The sequence below is a fragment of the Leucoraja erinacea genome, chromosome 1, assembly GCF_028641065.1.
Source record: "Leucoraja erinacea ecotype New England chromosome 1, Leri_hhj_1, whole genome shotgun sequence".
NCBI classification, from domain to species: Eukaryota; Metazoa; Chordata; class Chondrichthyes; order Rajiformes; family Rajidae; genus Leucoraja; species Leucoraja erinaceus.
Genome location: NC_073377.1, coordinates 21,071,735 through 21,099,456, shown reverse-complemented (window position 1 = coordinate 21,099,456; position 27,722 = coordinate 21,071,735). Strand labels below are relative to the sequence as shown.

At 43.3% G+C, this 27,722-nt stretch overlaps 1 protein-coding gene across 1 annotated transcript in view; it reads left to right on the top strand.

Moving 5' to 3' along the window:
• The window catches only part of LOC129712785 (methyl-CpG-binding domain protein 2-like), a 104,631-nt gene that overhangs the window by 39,226 nt on the left and 37,683 nt on the right, over positions 1–27,722 (top strand). The window contains exons 3-5 of the mRNA XM_055661551.1: positions 8,497–8,634; positions 17,729–17,819; positions 22,560–22,737. Of these exons, the coding sequence (XP_055517526.1) occupies positions 8,497–8,634; positions 17,729–17,819; positions 22,560–22,737 (407 nt within the window). The remainder of the gene's footprint in view (positions 1–8,496; positions 8,635–17,728; positions 17,820–22,559; positions 22,738–27,722) is intronic.

Here is a 27,722-nt window from a genome sequence, read left to right as displayed (position 1 = left end):
CTAGGCAGCTTTTCAGGTTGCCAAATGACAGTTTAGGTGGTCATTTAAGACGGCCTAAATGACGCGTTCGAAAATGTGCTCGGACGAAGTGCATAGTTACCAGTCGGAATTATGCCTAATGAAGCATTCACATATTATTTCTGCTTCAAATAAAGTCACAGACTAAACATATTCACCAATCAGGACTTAATATATATCACAATGACATGCAGCCAAATCAGAATATAGTATCCCACCTCTTTTTACACATTGCAATGAATGCAATTTCTATTATTTCTTTCTACTTCCAACCAAAAATGTGGTTGGATTATTCAGCGTATGATCAACCTGGGTGAGACCAAGCACAGGCTTGGCGATCGCTTCGCCCAACACCTTCACAGTTCGCAATAACCAGCCTGATCTCCCGGTGGCCAGGTACTTCAACACCCCCCCATTCCGAATCCAACCTTTCTGTCCTGGGCCTCCTCCATGGCCAGAGCGGGGCCCACAGCAAATTGGAGGAACAGCACCTCGTATTTCTCTTAGGTAGTTTACATCCCAGAGGTATGAGCATTGGCTTCTCCAATTTCAGGTAGTCCTTGCTTTCTCCCTCCTCCCCCTCCCATTCACAACTCTCCCACAGCCTACTGTCTCCGCCTCTTCCTTTCTTTTTTTTTCCCCCCCCCCCCCCCCCCCCCCCCCCCGACATTCAATGTGATCATGGCTGATCATTGCCAATCAGTATCCCGTTCCTGCCTTCTCCCCATATCCCCTGACTCCGCTATCTTTAAGAGCCCTATCTAGCTCTCTCTTGAAAGTATCCAGGGATCTAGCCTCCACCGCCCTCTGAGGCAGAGAATTCCACAGACTCACAACTCTATGTGATGGTAAGGGTACTTGTGATACGAAGCTTAGGACTGAGCCAGGCACGTGCCCTGAGTAATTACTCAGGGTAGGCAGTCAGTCAGTTTGTAAAAAAAAATCTTAAACTGCGCATGCGCAGATTGTTCTTCTCTCTGTAAAAATAAAAAAATTAAAATAAAGAAAGTAACAATTCATTTTGCCCAAGGCTGCCAAATCTACTTCATTCTGAATTACTGAATGGGTGGGAATGAGGGTGATGGCAGGTGGAGAGATGATGGGAAAAACGGGAGCACACCGGGACAAGTTGAATCAATTGTGATCTTATTGAATGTCAATACTAGTTCAATGGACCAATTGGGGGGTGTTATATTCTGGACAGTAGAATGAACAATAACTTACACGCAGGCTGGCTGGATCACAAGAGAGCTTTATTACCCAACATTCCCTACTTATATACAAGACCAACTCATTAGCATATAATGAATATGCATGAATACATTACACTGCTCTCCTTTTTTAAGTATTAAATCTAAGTACACAGTTACAATTTTCTTGTTATGATACTTGATTTAAACCAGTTTTCCTTCAATTTTAAATGATAACACAATATATTTATTTTACATATTTACACATTTTCATTCTACCTAGACAGTGAGTTACTTAACTTAAAAACCTAATCTGACCACTGGTTTACGGATCCTGCCTGATCGTCTAACAGTAACAGGTGTAACAGGTTTAGGTGTTGACTCAACTGTAGACTTGTTTGGCTCTGTTTTAGTACTCTGACTTTGACCAGAGGAATCTGTTTCTTTGTCTGTACTAACTGAACTTTGTGTTTCAATCACAGTTGGCTCTTCCAACTCACTTTCTGATAAAGACTCAGGGATTAGGACTTCATGTTCAGTTTTTGGTTCATCTTTGGCTGGAATCATTTGATCAACATGAACACTTTTGATCCTATCTCCAACTTCAACTAAGTATCTTTTTGTTCCACACACTTCCACTATTTTCCCAACGTCCCATTTGTCTCTACTGGACTTGTTGGGAGGACTGAGAACACGAACCTGCTCATCTGGCTTGAAGTACCTCTCCTTTTTGTGGGAGTCGAAGTGACGTTTTTGACTTAATTGTTTTTGTTCAATTCTCAAAGCCAAATTGGGTTGAACTAGACTTAGGCGTATTCTTAGCCTTCTTTCCATCAACAGTTCTGCAGGTGAGTAACCTGTTGTGTGTGGTGTGGTTCTGTACTGCAGCAAGAAACTAGCCAAACGATGTTTCATGCTGAGCTTTGAACTACCCTGCAAAACCTGTTTCTTGAGAGTGTCTTTGACAACTCTAACAGACCTTTCTCCACCCCATTAGAGTCTGGATGGTATGGGGGAACTAGTGTGTGTTTTACACCATTCCGCTGCATGAACTCTTTGAACTGTTCTGAACGAAACTGAGGCCCGTTGTCAGAAACAAGTTGTTCGGGTAAACCATGGCATGCAAAAATTGATCTCAACTCATCTATGGTACGCTCAGTAGTAGTGCTTGACCCCATATGTTTAACCTCAATCCATTTGGAATGACTATCTACCAGCACCAGAAAGTGATCATTACCCTTTTCGCAAAAATCTACATGAACTCTCTGAAAAGGTCCACTTGGCCATGACCAGGGTTGCAGTGGTGTTTTTGGTGGTTTACCCCGGCAATTTTGGCAGACGCTACATTTGCTCACCAGTGACTCAATGCCACTGTCAATACCAGGCCAATACACAAAACCTCTGGCAATTGATTTCATGCTTACTATGCCAGGATGTTTGGCATGAAGTTCGTTCATAATTTTGTTTCTCAAAGACTCTGGTACAACCACTCTGTAACCCCATTTAACGCATCCCTGCTCACATGATAATTCATGGCATCGATTATGGAAAGGCTTGAGCTCTGAGTTCAGAACTGAGTTCAATCCACTATCGATTTCAGTCCAACCATTCAATGTCTGTTCATAAACCCACTTCAGCACATTGTCTTTCTTTGTTTCTGCTGCAATTTCTATTGCAGCCACTGGAAAGTCTTCATCTACCACTTGCATTGTGTAGATTGAGTTCTCGCTTCCCACGTCCAAGTTTCTCATGGGGCAACCGGGACAACGCATCTGCATCTTTTCACACAGAGAGTGGTGAATCTCTGGAACTCTCTGCCACAGAGAGTAGTTGAGGCCAGTTCATTGGCTATATTTAAGAGGGAGTTAGATGTGGCCCTTGTGGCTAAGGGGATCAGGGGGTATGGAGAGAAGGCAGGTACGGGATACTGAGTTGGATGATCAGCCATGATCATATTGAATGGCGGTGCAGGCTCGAAGGGCCGAATGGCATACTCCTGCACCTAATTTTTATGTTCTGTGTTCTATGTTCTATGCAACTGCGTTGCACTTGGAGCTCCTGTACTCCACCTTGTAGTCATATTGGGACAGCAAAATTGCCCAGCGCTGCATCCTTGATGCCGCCATGGAAGGTATAGCTGACTTGGGACCCAGTATCACTACTAGTGGCTTGTGATCAGTTACCAGGGTGAATGGTCTGCCGAGAAGAAACTAATGGAATTTCTTGATTCCGAACACGATGCTGAGTGCTTCCTTTTCAATCTGCGCATAGTTGTGTTCACTTGATGACAGGGTGCGGGATGCAAAAGCAATAGGCTTTTCCTGTCCGTCATTCATTACGTGGGAGATCACTGCACCTACACCATAACTTGAAGCTTCACAAGCAAGTTTCATCTCACGTGTCGTATCATAGTGAACAAGAAGTTTGTCACTTGTCAAGTTTTCCTTGCAGATGTCAAATGCACGTTGCTGTTCCTTTCCCCACGTCCATTTCACGTCTTTTTGTAGCAGATGATGTAGTGGCTTTAGCACAGTTGCTAAATCTGGAAGGAATCGTGCATAGAACTGCACCATCCCAAGGAATCATCGTAGCTCTGACACATTGTTGGGTTTTGGAGCATTCACAATTGCTTCAACTTTCGCTTTCACTGGGCGAAGTCCGTTGGCGTCTACCTTGAGTCCAAGGTAGACCACCTCTGACTGCGCAAATGCACATTTACTTTGACGCAGTTTGACATTGTGGCAGTTCAGTCTTATGAGAACTTGCTCTAGGATTTCCAGATGTTCTACCATGCCTTCAGTGAATATCAATAGATCATCCTGGTTGCACACACAGTGCGGAATGCCTTGTAATATTTGATCCATGACAGACTGAAACATTTTTGGGGATGATTTCACACCATAGGGCAGCTTTGTATATGAATACAAGCCCTTATGTGTGTTGATAGTCAAGTACTGCTGACTTTCCTTGTCAACATTGAGTTGGGCGTAAGCGTGAGACAAATCCAGTTTAGTGAAGACTCTTGCTCCGCTAAGTTCTGCGTATAGATCTTGTGAGGTTGGTAACGGATATTGTTCGTCATCAACGGCTTGGTTGATTGTGACTTTGTAATCACCACATAGTCGAACAGTTTTATCAGCCTTGGGTACGGCCACAATTGGTGTTGCCCAGTTACTCTGGTCTGTCTTCACAAGTACTCCATTACGCTCTAATCTGTCGAGTTCTACCTCCACTTGTTGCTTTAGTGCATATGGTACAGGTCTTGGTCGACAATACACAGGCCTCACATCTTGCTTAAGTCGAATGTGTGCAGAGTACCCTGTTATTCCCGTGTCACTGTCAGCAAAAATGTTTGCATGTTTGCTTATGACGTTTTCAAGACGTGATTTGGACAAATTGATGCTGAAAATGTTCTTCCAGTCTAATTCTATTCTACTCAGCCAATCCTTTCCAAGGAGGGTTGGTTTATTTCTGTAGCTGGCCACTATGATGGGCAGTGTTACTGACTGACCATTATGCTGAACTTTACAGTTCATTTGTCCACAAGTCTCCAAAACTTCGCCCGAGTAGGTTCTCAGCTTGACCTTACTCTCAAACAATGGTATCTCTGGGAACTTTGTTTCGTACAGGTCTCTGCTCATGACCGAACAATCTGCTGCCGTGTCAATACACATATCGATTAACTGTTTATTAATCAATAGTTTAGTTCGAAAGTCCTTGCCTTGGCTGGTTGTAGGCTTATCGATGTTGGTTGCATAAATGGTGTACAACCCAAGTTCATTTCCATCTGGGTTCACCTCCAAGTTGTGAACTCTTCTTCGGTGTTGTTGCTTGATTCCCGCAGATTGTTGGTTTCCTGTTTTATGCTTGGCCCGACATGCTGAGGCGATATGGCCTTTCTTCTGGCAGTTATAGCACTTGGCCATTTTGAACTGACAAAACTGGGATGAGTGATTACTGTTGCAACGATAACAACTGGCTAAACTTGGCTCCCCGCCATACTTTGGTTTTGGTTTAGCACCTCTTGGTTTGGCCAAAGGCACTGCCTTGTGACTGTAAACGGCAACTGCAGTCCGTGGTGGACGAAACTCCTGAGCATTCTTTGATGCCATCTCTATTGTGGTAGCAATCTTGCATGCTTTCTCGAATGTGAGATCTGAAGTGTTCATCAGTTTGGACTGAATTCGTTCATCCACTAGACCACAAACAAATCTGTCTCGTAGTGCTCGTCCAAGAAATATTCCAAAGTTACAGTGCAGACTTAAGTTTTTCAAGGCAACAACGTAATCATTGATTGACTCCTTCTGCTTCTGGTTTCTAGTGCCAAATTTATAGCTTTCTGCAATTTCCAGAGGCTTTGGGTTGAAGTGCTCCTCCAACCTATTTATAATGTCATTGAATGGCACGTCTTTTGCCTTTAAGGGTGCAAGGAGATTCACGAGTGTGCCGTACACTTCAGGACAGATCTCCGTGAGCAGAATTGCTTTCATGCGTTCGCAAACAGCCTTATTTGTTTCAGTCACTATCTCTCCTTCACCACTAATCTCCAATATATTGTTTGCCGGTGAAAAACATGTTTGCTCTCTCCATGTAGGAGCTAAATGGCTCTCTACATTTGTCAAAGGTTCCAAGGTTCCCAATGTGGACACTGCCATCGTGTCGTTCTCCTTTTTTTAAAATAAAAGGTCCGTTCAAAACCCCAAATTCCTGTCTGTTCTGGTGTAACAATTCACCTAAAACTTAGCTGTACACTCCCAAGGACGTCATCTTGCCACGTAGACACAACATAGAGATAGCCTGAGAAACTCTTGCCAATTTCTCCAGCTGCAGTTTCACTACAGCCCCCTGCCTACAAGGATCTGCAGGCCTCCCGTGTCCAGCTCGCAAACAACTGCGACACAACTACGTATTGACTGTTTAGACTGTTAAACAATCCTGCATGTTGTAAAACAGTCCTGCACTGTATTTAAAGGATGAGTTCACAAACTCTATCCCATCCTCGTCGCCAATTTTGTTATATTCCGGACAGGAGAATGAACAATAACTTTCACGCAGGCTGGCTGGATCACGAGAGCTTTATTACCCAACATTCCCTATTTATATACAAGACCAACTCATTAGCATATAATGAATATGCATGAATACATTACGGGGGGAGAGTTCCTTTCACAGCGTGTGGGAAAGTTGCGGGGACGGCAGGAGCGTTGAGAAGGTGGGGGTCGGGATCATGCCAGTAACCCACTCACTCCACCGCTGGCGCGTAGCCACAGCCGGGACCTCAGCGCTTTCTGCCTCTTCATTGCCGGGAAATAGCGGAAATAGCGTCTTCATTGCCAGGAAATACGGTATTTAAAAACATATAGCTCAAATAAATCTACTTACCACATTATTTGTACACAAATTCCATTCTTCTCGCTTTGTTTCTTAAGATACTCTTAAGATAATGGCAATCCATGTTTGAAAAACCCGCCAAGAAACTTGCGCTGCGCATGCGCAGTAGGCTGCTGAGCATGCGCTGTACACAGTCCATGGTGCAAAGGCAGAATTTCAGCTGCCTTCAGCTACCCTTGTCATTGACAGTTTGAAGCAGTGTCGACGGCAAGTGAGCTGCACATACTTTCGCGTATTACCTGTACTGTGGATGAAAGGCATGGAAAATTATGCCTACCTAAGAGATCGATCTATTAGGTAGGCATAATTCTCCCGTGCCTTTACTATTTATATCTAATAATTACCATTTTATAATTTCAGTCAGAGTAGGCACTGCCTACCTTGCCTACCCTGATGGCACGTGCCTGGACTGAGCGTAGGTGGACCGCAAAACAATCTCCCAATCTTGCTGTTAAATAGGAGCCCACACCAAGAACAATGGATACAGTAGAATGAGGTTGGAGGAGGTTCAAGTGCACCTTTGCCTCACCTTTGCAGGACTATCGGGGACCCTGGATGGAATCGAGGGAGGTTGTACAAGAGAGATGACATCCTCCTGCGACCTATATTTCCTTTTTCATTGCAAAGGTTTTAGATTCTGTGGAAGACTGGTGCAGATGCAGGCCATTCCCAATCTTTCAAAACTTCATTATGGTCAATGTTAGAGCAACTGGCCAGTGTCATTGGCACATGTCATTTTACTTTTCTTAAGGTCTGATGTCATTTATTTGAAGGCGATGAGGCAGTGGGATGTTCAAATGAGCGTTTGAAATGTTGGTGAAAACTGGGCAGTTGATTGGTGCATGATTTCAGAACCTGTCAAGGGATTCCAACTAGGCCGGCTGCTTACCATCTACTTACACTAAATGCCTCAATTGTCATCATGTATTCTGCTAACTGGATAGCATGCAACAAATGCTTTTCACTGTGCTTCAGTACACGTGACAATAAATAAATTAAACTTAACTAAACACTTTCTGGGAGCTTTCTCTAATGCAAAAAGGCCTAACCTCTGCAACCGAGATGTACGGGACAATGCCAGCAGGGGATGCAGCCGAGGATTTTTTTTATATGCAGTGGTAGGTGCTTGGAATGCACTGCCAAGGATGGTGGTGGAAGCAGATATGAAAATGGCAGTTAAGAGGCTTTTAGATAGGCACATAAAGGTACAGGCAAAGGGAGTATTTTCATTTAGCATCATGTTCAGTATAGACATTGTGAGCCAAAGTGCCTGTTCCTATATTGTTCTATGTTCGACCTCAACAGTCTTTGTCGGATTGCTGTTGTCATCACATTTCTTGATGAAATAGGTGATGATTATGGTATACTCATTCAGGCCGAATGAAATGGTCTTGAGTGTTACAATCCACTGATTTAAGATAGTCCAGAAGTAGATTGTCAGCCTCCTCCGACCGCTGTTGTTTCTCTCTTTGTTGCTGCCTCCTGCATCAATCTCCAGAAGCCGGATGGAGCAGCACTGTTGATGACCAGGACAGAAGAGAGGGGTCATGGAGAAATGCATGAGGATATATAAACTTGAAAACCGGCTGCAGAATATCAAAATTACTAATCCCTTAGTGGTACTTGGGGGTAAACCACAAACCCACCCTCTCAAATGCACAAAGGTCTCTGGCCTTTACTTACTTTCAGTCTGGAAAAAGGGTTACCCATCCTTCTCCAGAAATGCTGCCTGACCGGCTGAATTATTCCAGCACTTTGTGTCTATCTTCAGCACAAATCAGCACCTGCAGTTCTCCCATCTAGGAAGCCAAACTAGTCTCAATCCAAATGGATTATTGAACAATAAATTTTATTGCAATTCAAACCATTTATTTGCTTTCTTGCTTTAAATTTGCAGGGCAAGTTGGACTTGAACACATCCCTGCCAATAAGACAGACTGCCTCCATTTTCAAACAGCCAGTAACTAAAGTTACAGATCACCCCAATAACAAAGTAAAAATGGAGCTGCAGAAAGAAGTCGAGCAACCACGGCAAGTAAGTTTTACATCTTGTGAATGTTTTCATCACAGGCATTACATGTTTTATACATGAAGAAGTATCTCGGTTTAACATTTCCTCTTCATCTATCTGGTTATATTACATATTCACTCGTCACCCATTCCAGAGCGGCAGTGAAAAATTTCAAGCACTTATACACTGAATCTTAAAAGACCAATTTTACCCGGCTCCTACTCATGTATGTTCTTATGTATCTCTGCTAAACAGACTATATAAATAACAACATGAATGTGGTGTATTAGAGGGGATTTGGGAATGGGTTTTATCACCGATATGGTGGTTGAAATCTGAGACGCATAAGTGGGCAAGTGCAGGCACAACACTAAAACATTTGGATGTGCATCTGAAATCCCATGGCACAGAAGGCTGTGGACTGATTTCTTGAAAATGGGATAAATAAACGTCGGTGTTCAGTGGGTTGGTTGATTTTCCTGAGCTTTATGACACTATTACATCAACTAAATATCAGTCCTGCCACGCAGCCTGTTACAGGGAGCAGCTCTTTTTGACATGTATGGGCAGGGAATGTGTTGTCTATTAGGAATGGATCAAACAACCAGATGAAAGAACTGCAGATGCTGGTTTAAATCAAAGGTAGACACAAAATGCTGGAGTAACTCAGCGTGTCAGGCAGCATCTCTGGAGGGAAGGAATCGGTGACGTTTCGGGTCGAGACCCTTCTTCAGACTGAAGTCAGGGGAGTGGACGGGACAGAGACAGAATGTAGTCAGACAGTAAGACTGGTGGGAGAACTGGGAAGGGGGAGGGGATGGCGAGAGAGTGCAAGCAAGGGCTATTTCAAGTTATAGAAGTTAATGTTCATACTGCTGAGGTGTAAGCTACCCAAGCGAAATATGAGGTGCTGTACCTCCAATTTTCACTGGGCCTCACTGACAATGGACCTCATATTTCATTTGGGTAGCTTACACCCCAGCGGTATGAACATTGACTTCTCGAACTTCAAATAGCCCTTGCTTTTCCTCTCTCCATTTGCTCCCCTTACCAGTTGTCTCTTACTATCGGAATACATTCTGTCTCTGGCCCGCCCACTCCCCTGACATCAGATGATGGTTCGGCACAATCTGTTTAGACAGATACGTGGTTGATGATTAATTATTTTCACTGATTTGAGTTCTGAGGTGGCTGCTGAGGTCATTGTGAGACTTGTCGACTCTGCAACAGGGGGGTTGGAGGTGCCTGATCATCTAAGATGATCCGTTCGTTCCCCTGTTTACATTAGGCTTCAGCATGTCTCTGACAAAGAGACGTAGTAGCACAGGGAAATAGAGGTTTGTGCCAGGTCCTGGGAAGTGCACAGCTTAAGTAGATGTTTTATATAGAGCTCAACTACTGTAAGTTTAGTTTATTGTCATGTGCAACGAGGTACAGGGAAAAGCATTTTGATACGTGCTATCCAATCAGCATGAAGACTATACATGATTACAATCCAATTGACCACAGTGTACAGATACAGGATAAAGGGAATAATGTCTAGTCCAGTAAAATTCAATTAAAGATAGTCCAAGGGTCTCCAATGAGGTACATAGAAGCTCAGGACCACTCTAGTTCGTGATACGATGGTTCAGTTGCCTGATAACAGCTTGGAAGAAACTGCCCCTGAATCTGAATGTATGCGTCTTCATACTTCTGTACCTCTTGCCTGATGGGAGAGGGGAGAAGAGGGAATGAAGTGGGACGTGACTCACCCTTGATTATGCTGGTGGCCTTGCCAAGGCAACCTGAAGTGTAACTGGTTTGGAGTCAATGGAAGGGAGTTTGGTTTGTGTGATGGTCTGGGCTACATCCACAATTCTCTGCAATTCCCTGCAGTCTTAAATGGAGCTATTCCTAAACTATGCCATGATGCATCCTGATAAAATGTTTTGATTAATTGAATGTTGCCGCATGGAAACCGATTATTTGGCCTATAAAGAGGGGGGCACCTTTTAGAACATGCAGAGGATACCCACAGGGTCACATGAAAAGCACACAAACCACATAGATAAAATAGGCCGAAGTTAGCATGGCTTTGCGAAGGGGAGGTCTAGCTTGACAAATTTGCTGGAATTCTTTGAAGTAGTAAATAGCCGGACAGACAAAGGATAGTCAGTAAATGTTGTTTACTTTGATTTTCAGAAAGCCTTTGATAAGGTGCCACATGTTAGGCTGCTTAGAAAGATGAGAGCGCATGGTATCAAAGGGCAGGTACTAGCCAGGTTGGCTGGATGGCAAAAGACAGAGTGGCAATAAAGGGGGCTTTTTCTGGTTGGTTGCCAGTGACTAGTGGAGTTCCGCAAGGGACGGTGCTGGGGCCGCTACTCTTCACGTTGTATATTAATGATTTGGATGAGGGGATTGAAGGCTTTGTGGCCAAGTTTGCGATTGATACGAAAACAGGTGGAGGGGCAGGTAGTGTAGAGAAAGCAGGGACTCTGCAGAAGGACTTGGACAGGTTGTGAGAGTGGGCAGAGAAGTAGTAGATGGAAGATAGTGTATCAAAGTGTGGAGTATGCATTTTGGTAGTAGGAATAAAGGAGTAGAATATTTTCGAAATGAGTTGAGAATCCAGATATTGGAGGTGCAAAGGGGCTTGGGAATGCTGGTGCAGGATTCCCAAAAATTAAATCTGCAAGTCGAATCGGTAGTAAAGAAAGCAAGCATTTATTTCTGGAGGGCTTGTATACAAAAATAGTGATGTAATGTTGAGGCTCTAAAAGGCACTGGTAAGGCCGCATTTGGAATATTGTGAGCAATTTTGGGCACCATATCTGAAGAAGGATGTGTTGGAGAGGGTCCAGAGGAGATCATATTCTCAGAATTAAAGTACGTCTTTTAGGAATGAGATGAGAAGAAATGTATTTGGTGGTGAATCTGTGGAAGTATTTGCCACTGAAGGCTGTGGAGGCCAAGTCAGTGGATATTTGTAAGGCAGAGATAGATAGATTTTTGATTAGTATGGGTGTTAGAGGTTATGGGGAGAAGGCAGGGGAATGGGGTTAGGAGGGAGAGATAGATCTGCCATGATTGAATGGTGGAGTAGACTTAATGGCCTGAATGGCCTAATTTTACTCCTATTCCTTATGAAATAGCACCCAAGGTCAGGATCAAACTTAGCTCTGTGATGCTGCAACACTGTGCCATCCTAAACAAAATGGGAGACCAAGAATGCCCCAATTAATCTGTGCTCTGCATAATAATGACAGTGGTCTAAATATGTTTTTTAGAAGATGAGAATCACAAAAGTACTTTACCTTCCACCATGTGATTATTGCAGACTCACTCTTGCAGAAGATGGCAGCGAGCTGTAGCACCAAATTACCAGTAGATGTCCCCAAAACTGTACTATTCAACATATAACTCTGCTTGAACATTATACCATGATCAGATCCTGCCATGTAGCTGATCTGAGAAGATGTGCTTGCATTAAGGGGCCTGTTCAATCATTCAGATATTCTTGAGGGGAAGAACAAGTGTTATTCTTAACCAAAGATTATTTTTAAAAAAAGCTTTTCTCTACCAGAATAAAATGAAAAGCTGATGAATGTATGAATCTCTGTGTTTTTAAATTGGATTTGCTTTCATTCTTTAAAGGATAGTGAATCAGGTTTAGAAACATATTTGTTCATTTAAACTTCAGCGGCATTTAGATTTTATTTACGGGCAAGAATTGAGACTAGTTTGGCTTCCTTGATGGGTGAACTTTTAAACCTTTTAATGTTATGGAGTCATGTGACACCCCAGTAATATCGTGCCTGATATGGGTGATAATTCTCTCGTCTGCAATTCATTGGATTTTGAAAATCCTTGCTATTCAGAGGTCCATTTTGAGTGTTATTTTAAAATTGGTTAATCCATTAGATTTATTTTTAAAAATTATTCCTTTGACCTGTCTGAAGTTTACCACATTTATATATTTTAGGATAACAAATATATTTTACCAACTTGTGCCAAATAAATAATTTATATTGTAATATGAAATTGGATAAGGGGGCATTGATTAATTCAAAGTCACTTTTCAGCTCTGGATGGATAGTGTGGAGGACATGAGAGATTGTGGAGAATTAGGTGTGAGATCTAAACCATTCCAATATCTATAGTATGGAATTGTCCCCCATCGGTAATGCTATGACCAGCAGGTTAGAAAGGGGACTGCAGTAGAAATCTGTAGGAAGGAACTGCAGAAGCTGGTTTAAATCAAAGATAGACACAAAATGCTGGAGAAACTCAATGGGACAGGCAGCAACTCGGGTGAGAAGGAATGGGTGATGTTTTGGGCCGTGACCATTCTTCAGATCCAACCTGAAGCATCACCCATTCCTTCTCTCTAGTGATGCTGCCTGTCCAGTTACTCCAGCATTTTGTGTCTATTTGCAGTAGAAATCTATTATGACTGCAGATCCAATGGAATATTCCCCAGTGTGGATTGAATGCTTTCAGGGTTGTGACCGAGTGTAAATTGTGGTGCAAAGCTGGATTTAAGTAGTCCCATAGGCTCCTTCTGAGGTTCTGTGTCAGAATCTGACCCAGAATGTATCTGCAAATTTCTACCCGGTCTGCTTCTTTATGTATAGCTATGTATATACCACCTCTCTGCCCCACCATTCCACCAACATTTTGAGTCACATTTGTCATGTGTTGGAATAAAATATGACTTTTTATTGGGTAAAATGGGTGCCTATATTTTATTTTGTGTTTATTTTTAGTTTAAGTTTATCAAAAAGTGATATTCATGTTGCATACTGTTTTTAAACCTGCCCTTGGCAGTTTGATTTGAAACTCATTAACTTTGAATTGTACTTCTGGAATAGTTATTTAGGTTAGAAGTTCCATGTTTTCTGTTGGGAACAAGAAGATGTGTCATATTCTTTCTTTTCGAAACTCATAGTTATAAGATTTGCTTCACAGCTTCAATATTTTGTAGCTTCTGAAGAATTAGCTTTTCATTCTTTGTGCCAAAACAACATAAATACTTTGAATGTGTCAACACTGACTTTTTAAAGATGGTCCAACCAGAGAAGCAAATTTGCATCCTGCCATAGCAACTATGGAATTTATTAATTAAATTAATCTGGAATAAAAAGCTACCTTTTGGTACAAGTGACTATGTATACTGTAGATAGACACAAAGCTGGAGTAACTCAACAGGATAGGCAGCATCTCTGGAGAGCAGGAATGGGTGAAGATTTGGGTCTAGACCCTTCTTCAGACTGGTTTGGACTTCATCATCCCTAACCAGTCTGGTAACTAAGCGTTTCATCTATGCTGTTGATCCCTGTATAACAGCACAGGGTACGCAGTTCCAAGATGTTGAGACAACGCTAACAGAGGCACTCATCGGTTTATGAGGAAAACCAGCTGCGTGCCGACCCATCGAAAACACAGGTCCCTGCATTCCACCTGAGGAATATAGAGGCTAACCATCAACTACACGTCACATGGTCTGGACTGCCACTAACACATTGCCCAAACCCAGTCTACCTTGGAGTCACACTCGACCGCGGCTTAACATTCAAGGCACATGTGGAAAAAACTAAAGCGAAGGTGGGCACCCACAACAACATATTGAACAAACTCACCACCACCAAATGGGTTTGCCAACCCTATAGCAGTACATACTACAGCCTTAGCACTCTGCTTCTCTGCTGCAGAATACGCCTGCCCTGCTTGGGAGAGATATACACATCTTTTTGTTGCTGTTGCTTAAAAATCCACGGGAGCTTGAGTTAAGTCTGCGTGTGCTTTGCCTCTCCTTTTCAACTGTTTTTCCCCCTCTGACTCACTTCTAACTCTCCTCCCACAGCCTAGAGCCAATCAGTGCTTTCTCCTGCTTCTCTTTGTTGCTGTTGCTTCCAAATCCATGACTCAAAACATCACTGTGCTGATTAGCTTGGATCCGGGTAACCACAGTAATACATTTGCACAAAGGCATTTTCTGAATGTTCTTTCGATACAAAAGTATTCTTTGAGCATGTAATAAGTTATTCTTCTCGGCAGTCCTATGTGATGTTTACCAGATCATTTCAATTAATTCTGTTTTACAACACTGCATTATGTTTGTATCTAAGAAGGAACTGCAGATGCTGGAAAATCAAAGGTAGATGAAAATGCTGGAGAAATTCAGCGGGTGAGGCAGCATTTATGGAGCGAAGGAAATAGGCAACGTTTCGGGTCGAAACCCTTCTTCAGACTGATGTGAGGGTGGGAGGGGCGGGAGGAAGAAAGGAAGAGGAGGAGCCAGAGGGCTGAGGGAAAGCTGAGAAGGGGAGGAGAAAGTAAGGACTACCTGAAATTAGAGAAGTCAATGTTCATACCGCTGGGGTGCAAACTGCCCAAGCGAAATATGACGTGCTGCTCCACCAATTTACAGTGGTCCTCACTCTGGTCATGGAGGAGACCCAGGACAGAATGGGAGGGGGAGTTGAAGTGCTGAGCCACCGGGAGAATATTGTGTTCAGTTCTGGGCACCATGTTATAGGAAAGATATTGTCAAGCATGAAAGGGTTCAGAAAAGATTCACGAGGATGTTGCCTGAGGTGTACAGGTCGGACAGGTTTGGAGGGATATGGACCAAGCGCATGCAAGTGGGACGTGTAACTGGGGCATTGTTAGCCGGTGCGCGCAATTTGGGCTGAAGGGCCTTTTTCCACACTTTATCACTCCATGACTCGGTGTGCTTGAATATATCTGATCAGGCCCTGGAAATTTGTCTACCTTCATACACGATAGTACCTTCAGCACTTCTACCGTAACACTGATTGTTCTCAACATTTCTGTTGACTTCCCCAAGTTCCTCTGTCCTTCTGTCTTTCTCCTCGGAGCAATACTCATTGAGGACCTTGCCCATCTCCTGTGGCTCCACCCAGAGGTGACCATGAAATCCTGAAGGGTCCCACTTTCTCTCTAGTTATCCTTTTTTCCCCCTTATGTATTATAAAATCTCTTAGGATTGTTCTTGATGGTATCTGTCAGAGCTATCTCCTTTCTGCCCTTCTGATTTCCTTCTTTTTAGTTTATGCTTCAGTTCCCGAAACTCCTCCAGCGATGCACTTGATCCCAGCAGCCTATACCTGTCCCATGCGTCCTTATTCTTGACCAATGCCTCAATTTCCCTTGTCAGTCAAGCTTCCTTGTGTTTGCCTGCCCTACTCTTCACTCCAGCAGGGATGTGCATATCCTTAACTTTTGTTATCATACTTTTAAAAATGTCCTACTTGGCTGACGTTCCTTTCCCCTGAAATAACCTGCTGCAGTCAACTTGAGCGAGACCTTCTCTCATCGCCTCAAAGTTGGCCTTGCCCCAATTGAGCATTTTAGTTCTGTCCTGCTAGAAGTAAAGGCCAGTTGTTGGTTTTGTTTATTTAACGGCTTTTCTAACCTCCATCAGAACTTTACATTTTTTGTATAATGCACTTTAAGATATCTTTTGAACGATCCCACTCAAATTTGACCTTCCACGCAACAATTGACCTCTCGGTGCTTTCTATCAAAATCGCAGTCATCTGTGTTTAATTTTTTTTTTCATGATTATTTCTGCATTCGGCACGTTTATTACAGGTCCTGTCTGTAATGTTCTCTTGTAATTTGTGAGAGTGATCCTTTTTACTGACCTCATCTTTAATTTGGCATCTGCCCCAGGCCGCCCCTGTCCTCTCATCCCAGCAAATCTACCACTGAAACAAAACTGATGCCCTGTCCCCATCCTGCTTTGTTCAATCTCCCTGATTTTATTTCCATCTTTTCCCCAGGATCCTGTTATTCTGTACTTTACACATTTTCAGTTAATCATTCAGCACAAGAAACTAAACGCTTTATTTGTTTATCAAATGAAGCGATGTGCGCTTGACAGTGGAGGAATAAGTAAAACTGTTGCCACACTTCTGACCTATTTCAAAGACCACAAACAACTGAGGCCCATTGTAAGAATTGAGAAAAAATGGATCCTTTCAAATAAGTTCCAAAGATTTCCCCCTTAATTTCCTCCTCTTTGAACGAGGAAGGGAATTGAGTGGCATGGGACATGAGGCTAGATGCAAGATCTATTGGGAAGGGGGCGCTGTCCTGTGCGCGGCTGCCCTGCCAGCAGTTGTCTGTCTTTTCACCGTTTTATTTTTATTTTTAGTTAGTTAAAGTGTTTTGTTTGGAGGTCTAGACTTTTTTGTGTGTGGGGGGGGGGGGGGAACTGCCTTTCAGGGTCCCTACCAGGTCGGAGAGGCAGCTTTTCTCCGGGCTGCAGCTTCGACCCGTCCTCGCGGCCTACCAGCGGGCCTGGAGCGGCGTTTCCTGTCGCGGACCGCCCAGAACCTCGGCTTCAGCCGCGGCACAGCGCTGGAGCGCTATCGTGGAGCGGGCAATGCCTTGCCTAGGTCACCGCGCTGGAGCTCCAGTGAGCTGAGACCGCCGGGAACAACATCGCGGAGCTGCGGGACTGAGGAGCGGCCAGCTGCGGGCGGCGGCGCCGAACTTTACACCGGGAGCCTGGGATCTCGCGACGAGATCGCCAGTTGTGGAGCTCCATCCGGCACGGCCTTGTCGGCTTCGGAAGCCGCGGCCTCCAGTACGGAGGCGGCCGTTCCAGGGTTCCCATGCCGCTGTGAGGACTCTCCCGACGCCGGAGCATCACCACCCGGCGAGAACAGCCAGGAACATCGGGCCTCCGTAGAGGCAACTGTGGAGGCCTCAATAGGCCCGACTATGGGTGAACTGGGGTTGGGGACTGGACTTTGTGCCTTCCCTCATGGTGGGAGCCATTGTGGGGGGATGTTCTTTGTGTTTAAGACTCTCATTGGTGTTATGTCTGTATTCTTTTTTTGTGTGCTACAAAATGACAAAAAGCATTTCACTTCATCACACCTCGGTGTATGTGAATGTGACTAATAAAAATCTTTGAATACTTTGAAAGGTTTTACTTAATCAGCACAATTTTACTTAAAAAAAAATAAATAATAAAAATTGAAAAAAAATCATCACTGACATAATCTACTTGCTGATTTGTTTGCCTTCTAATTTACCTGATAGAAAAGAGAAAGTTATTGTGGTTTGAAAACATTTTAATTTTTCTATTTTTCAATAGCTTTTTTGGGAGAAACGGCTGCAAGGTTTGAGTGCATGCGACATTGCTGAACAGATCATTAAATCAGTAGAACTTCCCAAAGGGTTGCAAGGTAAGATCCACTGATGTGATAATCAACAGCATAATGTGATTAAAGCAGTTTGTCCCAGATTAGCAAGTTACTTTTGTGCACTGTTTCTGATTGGCAATATTGAGTTTTTAATGGTTCTTTATTTCTCAAATTCTTGGCTACTCTCAATAATAAACATTCCCAGATGTATTCATGTATGTCTGGTCTTGGAGTTGTGATGTGTCAAAACGCCTGCAGATGCCAATAAATCTTGATGTGAGGCAAGCTGAGTTTTTAAAAAAAAAAAAAAAAAATTCTAAACTAACTTCTTAGGAGGTTCTTGGGCATTTGATTTGTAAAAAAATTGAACTATAGTTAGAAGTTTTCTATTTTCTGCTTAGTTGGACATGAAATTGCTTTTTCATCATTTTCATCCCTGCCTTTTCGGAAAGTTGGTAATTTGAACATTTATTTTCAAAGATTAAGATATATTTGAGTTTAGATGTTGGGAGGCAGCAAAACTTGGAGATATCGGAATAATTAGCATTGATATCCTGATTTATTACAGAGCATTATATTAGACTAGTCAGACCATTGTATCCTGTCCATTCAGGAGATTTCAATCATCCTTGGTGTTGTATAGCTATACAGCACAGAAACGTTACAATTGTACTCATTTCAATGAGTTTCTCTAGCAACTCAATCCATATACCCTCTATGTGGAAGAACTTGTCCTTCAGATCTCCATAAAATGTACCCCTCTCACATTAAACCTATGCACTCCCCTACCCAAGGAAAAAGACTGTGATCATCCACGTTTTCTGTGCCATTCATTTAAAAAACATATCCAAGGTCACCCCCTCAGCCTTCACTTCAGTTTCGGAACATCCAGTCTCTTTGTATGACTAAAGGGCCTGTCCCACAGGCGATTTTTTTCGGCAACTGCTGGAGACTGTCACAGTCGTAGCAGGTCGCCGAAAAAGTGGCGACTGAACCCCCCTACGACAATGTCTACGACAACTTACCACCTAGTTGACAACAAGTTATGGCAAGCTACTGACAAACGGCGACCCAATCGCGCGACTTAGGACGGCACCTATGACAACCTACCACCACACAGGCAACAACGTACGCCAACCGAAGTCACCAGCGACAAGCAACGACCCTGTCGGCGACAACTGAAGACAATTCAGTCACTGGTACCTGTCGACGGTTGACATAGTTGGTCGTCAATGGAATTCACCAAAGTCAGCACCCGGACGGAGACAACCAATGTCACTTGGCATCATCCTGGCGACAACCTACGACAGGAGAAGACAGCCAATGTCAAGCCCACGGTCGCCAAAAGGTTTTGAACATTTCAAAATCCAGCGGCGACAAGAAAAAAAGTTACGACACTTGAGGAGACAACTCACGACAATACAGGCGTCACCCGGCGACCATGTGGTAACAGCCTACTTTCCGTCTGTCACCAAAAAAATCGCCAAGTGGGACACGCCTTTCAAGCCCTCCAGTTTTAGCAACATTCTTGCCAATATTCCTGCACGCAAACTATCTTAATCACATTCTCCCTATTATCATAGCAACCAAAACTGTACCCAATGCTCCCCAAGTGCGGTCTAAACTGTGTCCGGAAGTGACGTCGAAGGACGAGAAGCCGAAGCAAAGAAGTGGACGCCAAATAACCGAACGTAAATGAAGCCGAAACGCCAAATAACCGAAAGCATACGAAGCCGAAACGCCAACTTACTGAAAGGGTGGGACGCCTAAAAGCTAACTCGCCAAAAAGCTAACTCACCGAAAGGCCACTCTGCCGAAACACCAACTCACCGAAAGGCTGTGTCGCCTACAAGCCAACTCGCCGAATGGCCGCTCTGCCGAAAAGTCAAATAATGAACATGACGTCACTGGGGGGGCGGGACTTGTCAGCGATTGGTCCAGACCCCCCTGCAACCATAACATCACTGGCCAGTGGAGACGGGAGGGTGGGGGTCATTTTCCCACACAAGCCATAGGTGACTGGGCATTCTGAACCCGAACACTAAGTTGTAAGTGGTCAAAGGAGCGCATCCCTTGGGATAGCCCCCACTCTCCCACGGCCACGGCCGCCCTCCGCCTCGCCTGGCCAGTGCGACCACACTTTGACGGGCTGCATGTCGGCAGAGCCGGGTGGAGCAGAGGTGTGGGACCGGCTGGTCTCTCTGCCCATCCAGAGTCACTGACAGCAGTCCATGTGAAAGATCAGTGCCTACCAACAATAAAGGCACTATGAAACCAGCTGCCACAAGCCCTTCCCACAGGACGGGGCGGTCGGCATTAAAACTCAAAAAAGAGTTACTGAGTTAAAAACAAAAATGTTACATGTATAAATAGTTCTTACATTCGGGAACCTGGTAAATTGGGTGGTGGGATTATTTCCCTGTCCTAACTATGCCTTTGCTTTAGCCGGTGGTTATTGATCTTCCACATGGACCACTGTCAGTGACTGGGTGGGCGGAGGGACCAGCCTGTCCCCACGCCTCTGCTCCACCCGGCGCTGCCGACACACAGCCCGTCACAGTGCGGTCACACGGGGGAGATGAGGCGGAGGGCGGCCGTGGCCGTGGGAGAGTGGGGGCTGTCCCGAGGGATGCGCTCCTTCGGCCGCTTACAACTTGGTGCCGGGTTCAGAATGCCCAGTCACCTATGGCTCGTGTGGGAAACTGACCCCCACCCTCCCGTCTCCACCGGCCAGTGATGTGATGGATGCGGGGGTCTGGACCAATCGCTGATAAGCCCTGCACCCCCGGCGACATCATGTCTGTTATTTGACTTTTCAGTAGAGCGGCAATTCGGTGAGTTGGCTTGTAGGCGACGCAGTCTTTTGGTGAGTTGGCGTTTCGGCAGAGCGGCCTTTCAGTGAGTTTGCTTTTAGGCATCCCGCCCTTTTGGTTAGTTGGTTTTTAGGCGTCCCACCCTTTCAGTAGTTTGCTTTTAGGCATCCCACCCATTCGGTTAGTTAGCGTTTCGGGTTCGTATGCTTTTGGTTATTTTCCGTTTCGGCTTCGTTTCCGTTCGGTTATTTGACTTCGGCTTCTCGTCCTTCGACGCCACGTCCGGATACTGTCTAAACAATATCTGTGCTGCTATAATTCTTGTACCCAATGCCCGGATCAATGAAGTCAAGTGTACCACATTCCATTTTCAATACCCTGCCTACCTGTTTCACTTTCAAGGAACTGTGAGGTTGTACCTCTAGGTCTCAGTTCTATAACACTCCCCAGGACGTTGCTATTCACTGCGCAAGTTCTGCCTTAGTTTAACTTCCCAAATGAATCACTTCTATGTTAAATTAAATCTTACATTATTTTGCCCACTTTCCAGTTGATCTAGATTCTGTTGTGAACTGCCTTCACTGACCATTCAACATCAGTGTCATCATGCCATCTACAAAGTGATCTTTGTCCTCCAATCTGAAAAATAACCCTGTGCCACTATCCTTTGATTCCTTCCATCAAGCCAATTGTGTATCTAGTTGCCCAGCACACCTTGGATCCCATGTGATCTAACTTTGTATACCAGCCTACCATGCAGGACCTTTGTCATCATTTACCACCCTGACCCTTGTCAATCCTTTTGGGCATCTCTTCAAACGACTCGATCTAATACGCAAGACATGATTCCCCACAAGCAAAACCATACTCGCTATCCCTAATCTTCCTTTCCTTTACAAATGCAGATGGATCCTGTATCTCAATCCCATGCAATAACGTTTCCAGTACTAATGTCAGGCTCGCTGTCTCGCAGTAGGTTTCTGGCTTGTCCTTGCAGCCCCTCTTAAATAAAGGCACAGCATTAGTCACGCTCTGGTATTTTGGTCCCTCACCCATGATTAAAGATGATATAAAAATCTTTGCTAGGGCTCTCGAAATTTCTTCCCTTGTTTCCCACAACATCCTAGGATATACTTGTTCATGCTGCAGGGATTTATCAACCTTGGTGCACTTCGAAAAGACAAATACATCTTTCAAACTCTATATTTCAGAACATTCCTGGTCTATTCCCTGAGCTTGACTCCACACATAGACAATCCCATGCATTCTTTAACATCCCTTTATCCTTTTGCTTATAATACATTTATAGAACTTATAGAATTTTTTTAGATTCTCTTTCATTTTAACTAAAAGGATATCTTGCGCCCCCTTTCTGGCTTCCAGATTTTCTTCTTAACGGTACATCTATGCCCTTTATAGTCAACAGACTTGTTTGATCCCATCTGCCTATATCTCACATATTCCTCTTGGCCAGAGCCTCAGTATCCTCTTCCTTTATACATACACAACACACAAGGGCATCCACATTAACAATATATTTGCATTGTGGTTACTGCATTACATGTGCAGGGGACAACTTGAGCATGTTACCTAGCAAGACTAATTCAAAGGAGAAATGAAGAAGACACTGTTATCAGGCTGGGAAAATGGGGATTACAACTTTGATGAAAAGAAAATGGTAATAGGATAATAGCAGCTTCATGAACTATTTGAAAATAATTATTACTAGCTTATTTTGTCCCCCTTTGCCGTGTCACTGTTGTCAACTCTATATGCCAAATTTTCCAGAAGGACAGCACCGACTTATTGCTATTGCATTACCTTGCAAGAGAAAAAATTAAGATTGTAGTTATGCCAAGTTAAATATATATTAAAATCAATTTAGTTGTAATATGATCTGTTATTGGAGGAAAATTACTTCTAAATTGGATACAAATATTAATTGCTATCTTTCCTTCTTTAAAAAAAGGTATTGGCCCTGGCAACACAAATGAAGCCTTATTGTCTGCAATAGCAAGTGCCTTACACACCAGTTCTGGACCCATTATTGGACAACCGTCTCCAGCTGTAGAGAAAAACCCAGCGGTTTGGCTCAACGTATACCAGCCAATGTGTAGAGCATTTGTTGTCACAGATAAGGATATCAGGTGGGGCTCAAACTTCAAACAAATCTTAAATAAGAAAGTTACATTTTGAACAGGGGCTATATTAGGATGGTAATGTTACCAGTTCAGGCTGTAAATCTATGCAAGTTCATTTGGGTATAAATTTACAGTTTATAATAATCATGTTGTTTACTTGAAACCATTATTATCTTGTGCCTCCCTTGGTGCAAAACAATGATTTATGGGATTATAGTTCATTGGGCCTTCTGGTACTTCAGATATTTGAGTATTTTAACAGGCATCTGAACGCTAAATATTACAGCAAACCAATCTCTTCTCTTCAGATTATATTTGTGTATCTTGATGTAGCCATTATTTTGAGTTAATGGTTTTCAAAATCCAGATGACAAAGTAGAATTTCAATTCATTTAAGTTTGACAATATTGATTGTATTTTCTGAATTAAAGCAAGGTAGACCACTTCTATAAATTCTAATATCACGTGTAGAAACTAGAAAAGTGGTGAGTGCCATCTCATGTATCAGGAGAGCCACATAAAGCTAAATGGCAACTATATTAATTGTTTTTGTATTTGATATTTTCTTGAACTGATTTGTTCTTGGTATTAGAATTTAATAGTAAGAAATTAAACTTTCATTTACCAGGGGAATTAATAAAATAGGCGTGCCTCTTTACTACTGTTTCTCTGTAAATATTGGTTGTGACATGCGTATGAATTTAAGATTTTAATACTCATTTTGATGACTTGAATAGGTTTGATAATTAGGAAGTTGCCATGACTTGTGTAATTCCATTTCATTGTCAATATGGGAAAGTTAATGATGATGTCTTGAGGACTGTCTATTACAGTCAGAGCTTCTGGATTTCCTAAAATGTATGAAGGCGGATAAAACTCCAGGGCCGGACTGGATATATCCAAAGTCACTGTGGGAAGCTAGAGGAGAAATTGAAGTAGTCCTGGCTAAGATATAAAAATCATCCCTACAACCATCAGGCTATTAAAGACTACAACCTTCAAATTGTTTCCTCTAGTGGGAGAGTCTAGGTCTAGAGGTCATAGCCTCAGAATTAAAGGACGTTCTTTTAGGAAAGAAATGAGGAGGAAATTCTTTAGTCAGAGGGTGGTGAATCTGGAATTCTTTGCCACTGAAGGCTGTGGAGGCTGTCAGTAGATATATTTAAGGCTGAGATAGATAGATTCTTGATTAGTGCAGGTGCCAGAAGTTATGGGGAGAAGGCTAGAGAATGGGGCTAGGAGGGAGAGATAGATCAGCCACGATTGAATGGCGGAGTAGACTTGATGGGCCGAATGGCCTAATTCTGCTCCTATCACTTAGGGTCTTATGATCTTACAGCTCAGTTAACGATCTTATGATCTTACAGCTCGGGTCCTGGCAAAAATGTTCATAAACCTCTGAGCTCTTTCCAGCTTAATAGCATCTTTCCTACTGCAGGGTGACCAAAACTAAACACTACTTCAAGTGCGGCTTCACCAAGTCTTCCTATTTCAAGGTTCCGATGCATACAGTCTTGTAAAATTGTAACATAATACCTCAACTTCTATATTCCATATACTGGATCATGTAAAGACTCCTCCACCATATCTGAGCCAATTTGAGGGTTGTAGTCTTTAATAGCCTGATGGTTGTTGAGAAGAAGATGGTACTGAACCTAAACATTACAGTTTTCTGGCTCCGATACCTTCTTCCCTATGTCAGGAGAGAAATGAGAGTGTGGCCAGGGCGGTGTTGGTCTCTGATGATGCTGGCTGCCTTTTTGAGGCAGTGACTCTTGTAGATCGCTTTGGTAGGGAGGTCAGTACTGGATGGACTGGTCACTGTTTCAATGGCCCAGGTGCTGTTATGATGTATCAGCGCCGGTGAGCGGGCCGTGAGCTCGCTTCCTGCACCTTCGGAGGTGCGTGGAGTTCTGGCTGTGGGAGAAACTTGGGCACACAGGCTGAGCTGTGGGGGGTGGGGAATGGGATTTAAAGGATGACGTGTTCGCAGGTCATTGTGTTGGGGGGGAGGGTCGCTGGAGGCCCTACAGCAGCCGGGGAATCGCTTGGATCAAACACCGCTGGATGCCCACGGAGGTTAGACAAGCACGTGGATCGGTTAAGACACGACATTTTAAGAACTTAGATTTAGGTTTATTATTGTCTCATTTACTGAGGTACAGTGAACACTTTGTTTTGCATGATATCCAATCAGATCAGATAATATTATACAATCACATCAACACAAGCAAAATAGATAGAACAAAGGGGAAGATGCGGCCTGCAGAATACAGTTCTCAGCAGCACAGTGCAACAGGTCCATAGGTAAAGTCCAATATCTGAAATGGATTAGAGGTGAATCAGGCAGTTCCCCAACCTGTGCAAGGACCATTCAAAGCCTATTAACAGAGGGGAAGAAGCTGTTCCTGAGTACAGTGGTGTCCTTCTGCTGGACAGGAGCAGAGAGAAGAAGGAATGACTTGCCTGGGACACGTCTTTGATTATGTTGGCTGCTTTTCTGAGGTAGTGTACATGGAGTCAATGGTGGGACGTATAGTCTGTGTGATGGGCTGGGCTACAGCCACAACTCTCTGCAATTTCTTTAACTCTTGGGCTGAGCTGTTCCCAAGCCAAGCTGTGATGTAACCCGATAGTATGCTTTCTGTGTTGCCGCTATAGAGGTTTGTAAAGGTAATTGAAGATGCCAAATTTCCTCAGTTTCCTAAGGAAGTAAAGGCATTGGTGTGCCTTCTTGGTTATCACATGAATATAGTTGGTCAACAACATCATTGTTAATATTAACTTGAAATTCTCAACTTCTTCAAATATACAAGATGGCACTGAAAACCTGTTGCTTCTTGTGCCTCTTTAAAAAGGGTTCTAAGAGTAAACCTAGCAATTATAGGCCTGTTAGTTTGACCAGTGGTGGGCAAATTAATGGAAAAGATACTTAGAGATAATATATATAAGCATCTGGATAAACAGGGTCTGATTAGGAACAGTCAACATGGATTTGTGCCTGGAAGGTCATGTTTGACTAATCTTCTTGAATTTTTTGAAGAGTTTACTAGGGAAATTGACGAGGGTAAAGCAGTGGATGTTGTCTATATGGACTTTAGTAAGGCCTATCACAAGGTTCCTCATGGAAGGTTGGTTAAGAAGGTTCAACAGTTGGGTATAAATGCAGGAGTAGCAAGATGGATTCAACAGTGGCTGAATGGGAGAAGCCAGAGGGTAATGGTGGATGGTTGTTTGTCGGGTTGGAGGCAGGTGACTAGTGGGGTGCCTCAGGGATCTGTGTTGGGTCCTTTGTTGTTTGTCATGTGCATCAATGATCTGGATGAAGGTGTGGTAAATTGGATTAGTAAGTATGCAGATGATACCAAGATAGGGGGTGTTGTGGATAATGAAGAGGATTTCCAAAGTCGACGGAGTGATTTGGGCCATTTGGAAGAATGGGCTGAAAGATGGCAGATGGAGTTTAATGCTGATAAATGTGAGGTGCTACACCTTGGCAGGATAAATCAAAATAGGATGTACATGGTAAATGTTAGGGAATTGAAGAATACAGTTGAACAGAGGGCATAGTTCCTTGAAGGTGGAATCTCATATAGATATAAATCAGAGCATTGAGTATAGAAGCTGGGATGTAATGTTAAAATTGTACAAGGCATTGGTGAGACCAAATCTGGAGTATGGTGTACAATTTTGGTCGCCCAATTATAGGAAGGATGTCAACAAAATAGAGAGAGTACAGAGATTTACTAGAATGTTGCCTGGGTTTCAACAACTAAGTTACAGAGAAAGGTTAAATAAGTTAGGTCTTTATTCTCTGGAGCGCAGAAGGTTAAGGGGGAACTTGATAGAGGTCTTTAAAATGATGAGAGGGATAGACAGAGTTGATGTGGACAAGCTTTTCCCTTTGAGAATAGGGAAGATTCAAACAAGAGGACATGACTTCAGAATGAAGGGACAGAAGTTTAGGGGTAACATGAGGAGGAACTTCTTTACTCAGAGTGGTAGCATTGTGGAATGAGCTTCTAGTGGAAGTGGTGGAGGCAGGTTCGTTTGTATCATTTAAAAATAAATTGGATAGGCATATGGATGAGAAGGGAATGGAGGGTTATGGTATGAGTGCAGGCAGGTGGGACTAAGGGGAAAAAAAAATTTGTTCAGCATGGACTTGTAGGGCCGAGATGGCCTGTTTCCGTGCTGTAATTGTTATATGGTTATATGTGTACTGCCTCAGTGTAATCTACTATTCTTATACTCTTGTACTTGGTTATGATTGTGCTCATGTATGGTAAGATTTTACTGAATTGTACGCAAAAATTAATTTCACTGTACCTAGGTGCATATGGCAATCAAAGTACCATGGAACCGTTGATAATGTTGGATACAAAATCTGGCTGAGGCTTATATTGATGTTTATCCCTACTAATCACAATACTAAGGATTCCAAATGTATACCCTGTGCCAAACCTCCTACAATAAGTACTTGAATTTATATTAGCAGAATGTTCAAGGTATTTTATTGCAATATTAATTTAGAAGGATGAGAGAGAATCTTATTGAAGCATATAAGATTATTATTAGATTGGACACGCTAGAGGCAGGAAACATGTTCCCAATGTTGGGGGAGTCCAGAACCAGGGGCCACAGTTTAAGAATAAGGGGTAAGCCATTTAGAACGAAGATGAGGAAACACTTTTTCACCCAGAGAGTTGTGAATCTTAGGAATTCTCTGCCTCGGAAGGCATTGGAGGCCAATTCACTGGATGCTTTCAAGAGAGAGTTAGATAGAGCTCTTAAAGATAGCAGAGCCAAGGGATATGGGGAGGAACCGGGTACTGATTGTGGATGATCGGCCATGATCATATGAACTCAGAGCTCACGTGGATTTTGAAGCAACAGCAACAAAGAGAAGCAGGAGAAAGCACTGATTGGCTCTAGCCCGAGTGGGAGGAGAGTTTGAAGTGAGTCAGAGGGGGAAAACCGTTTAAAACTGA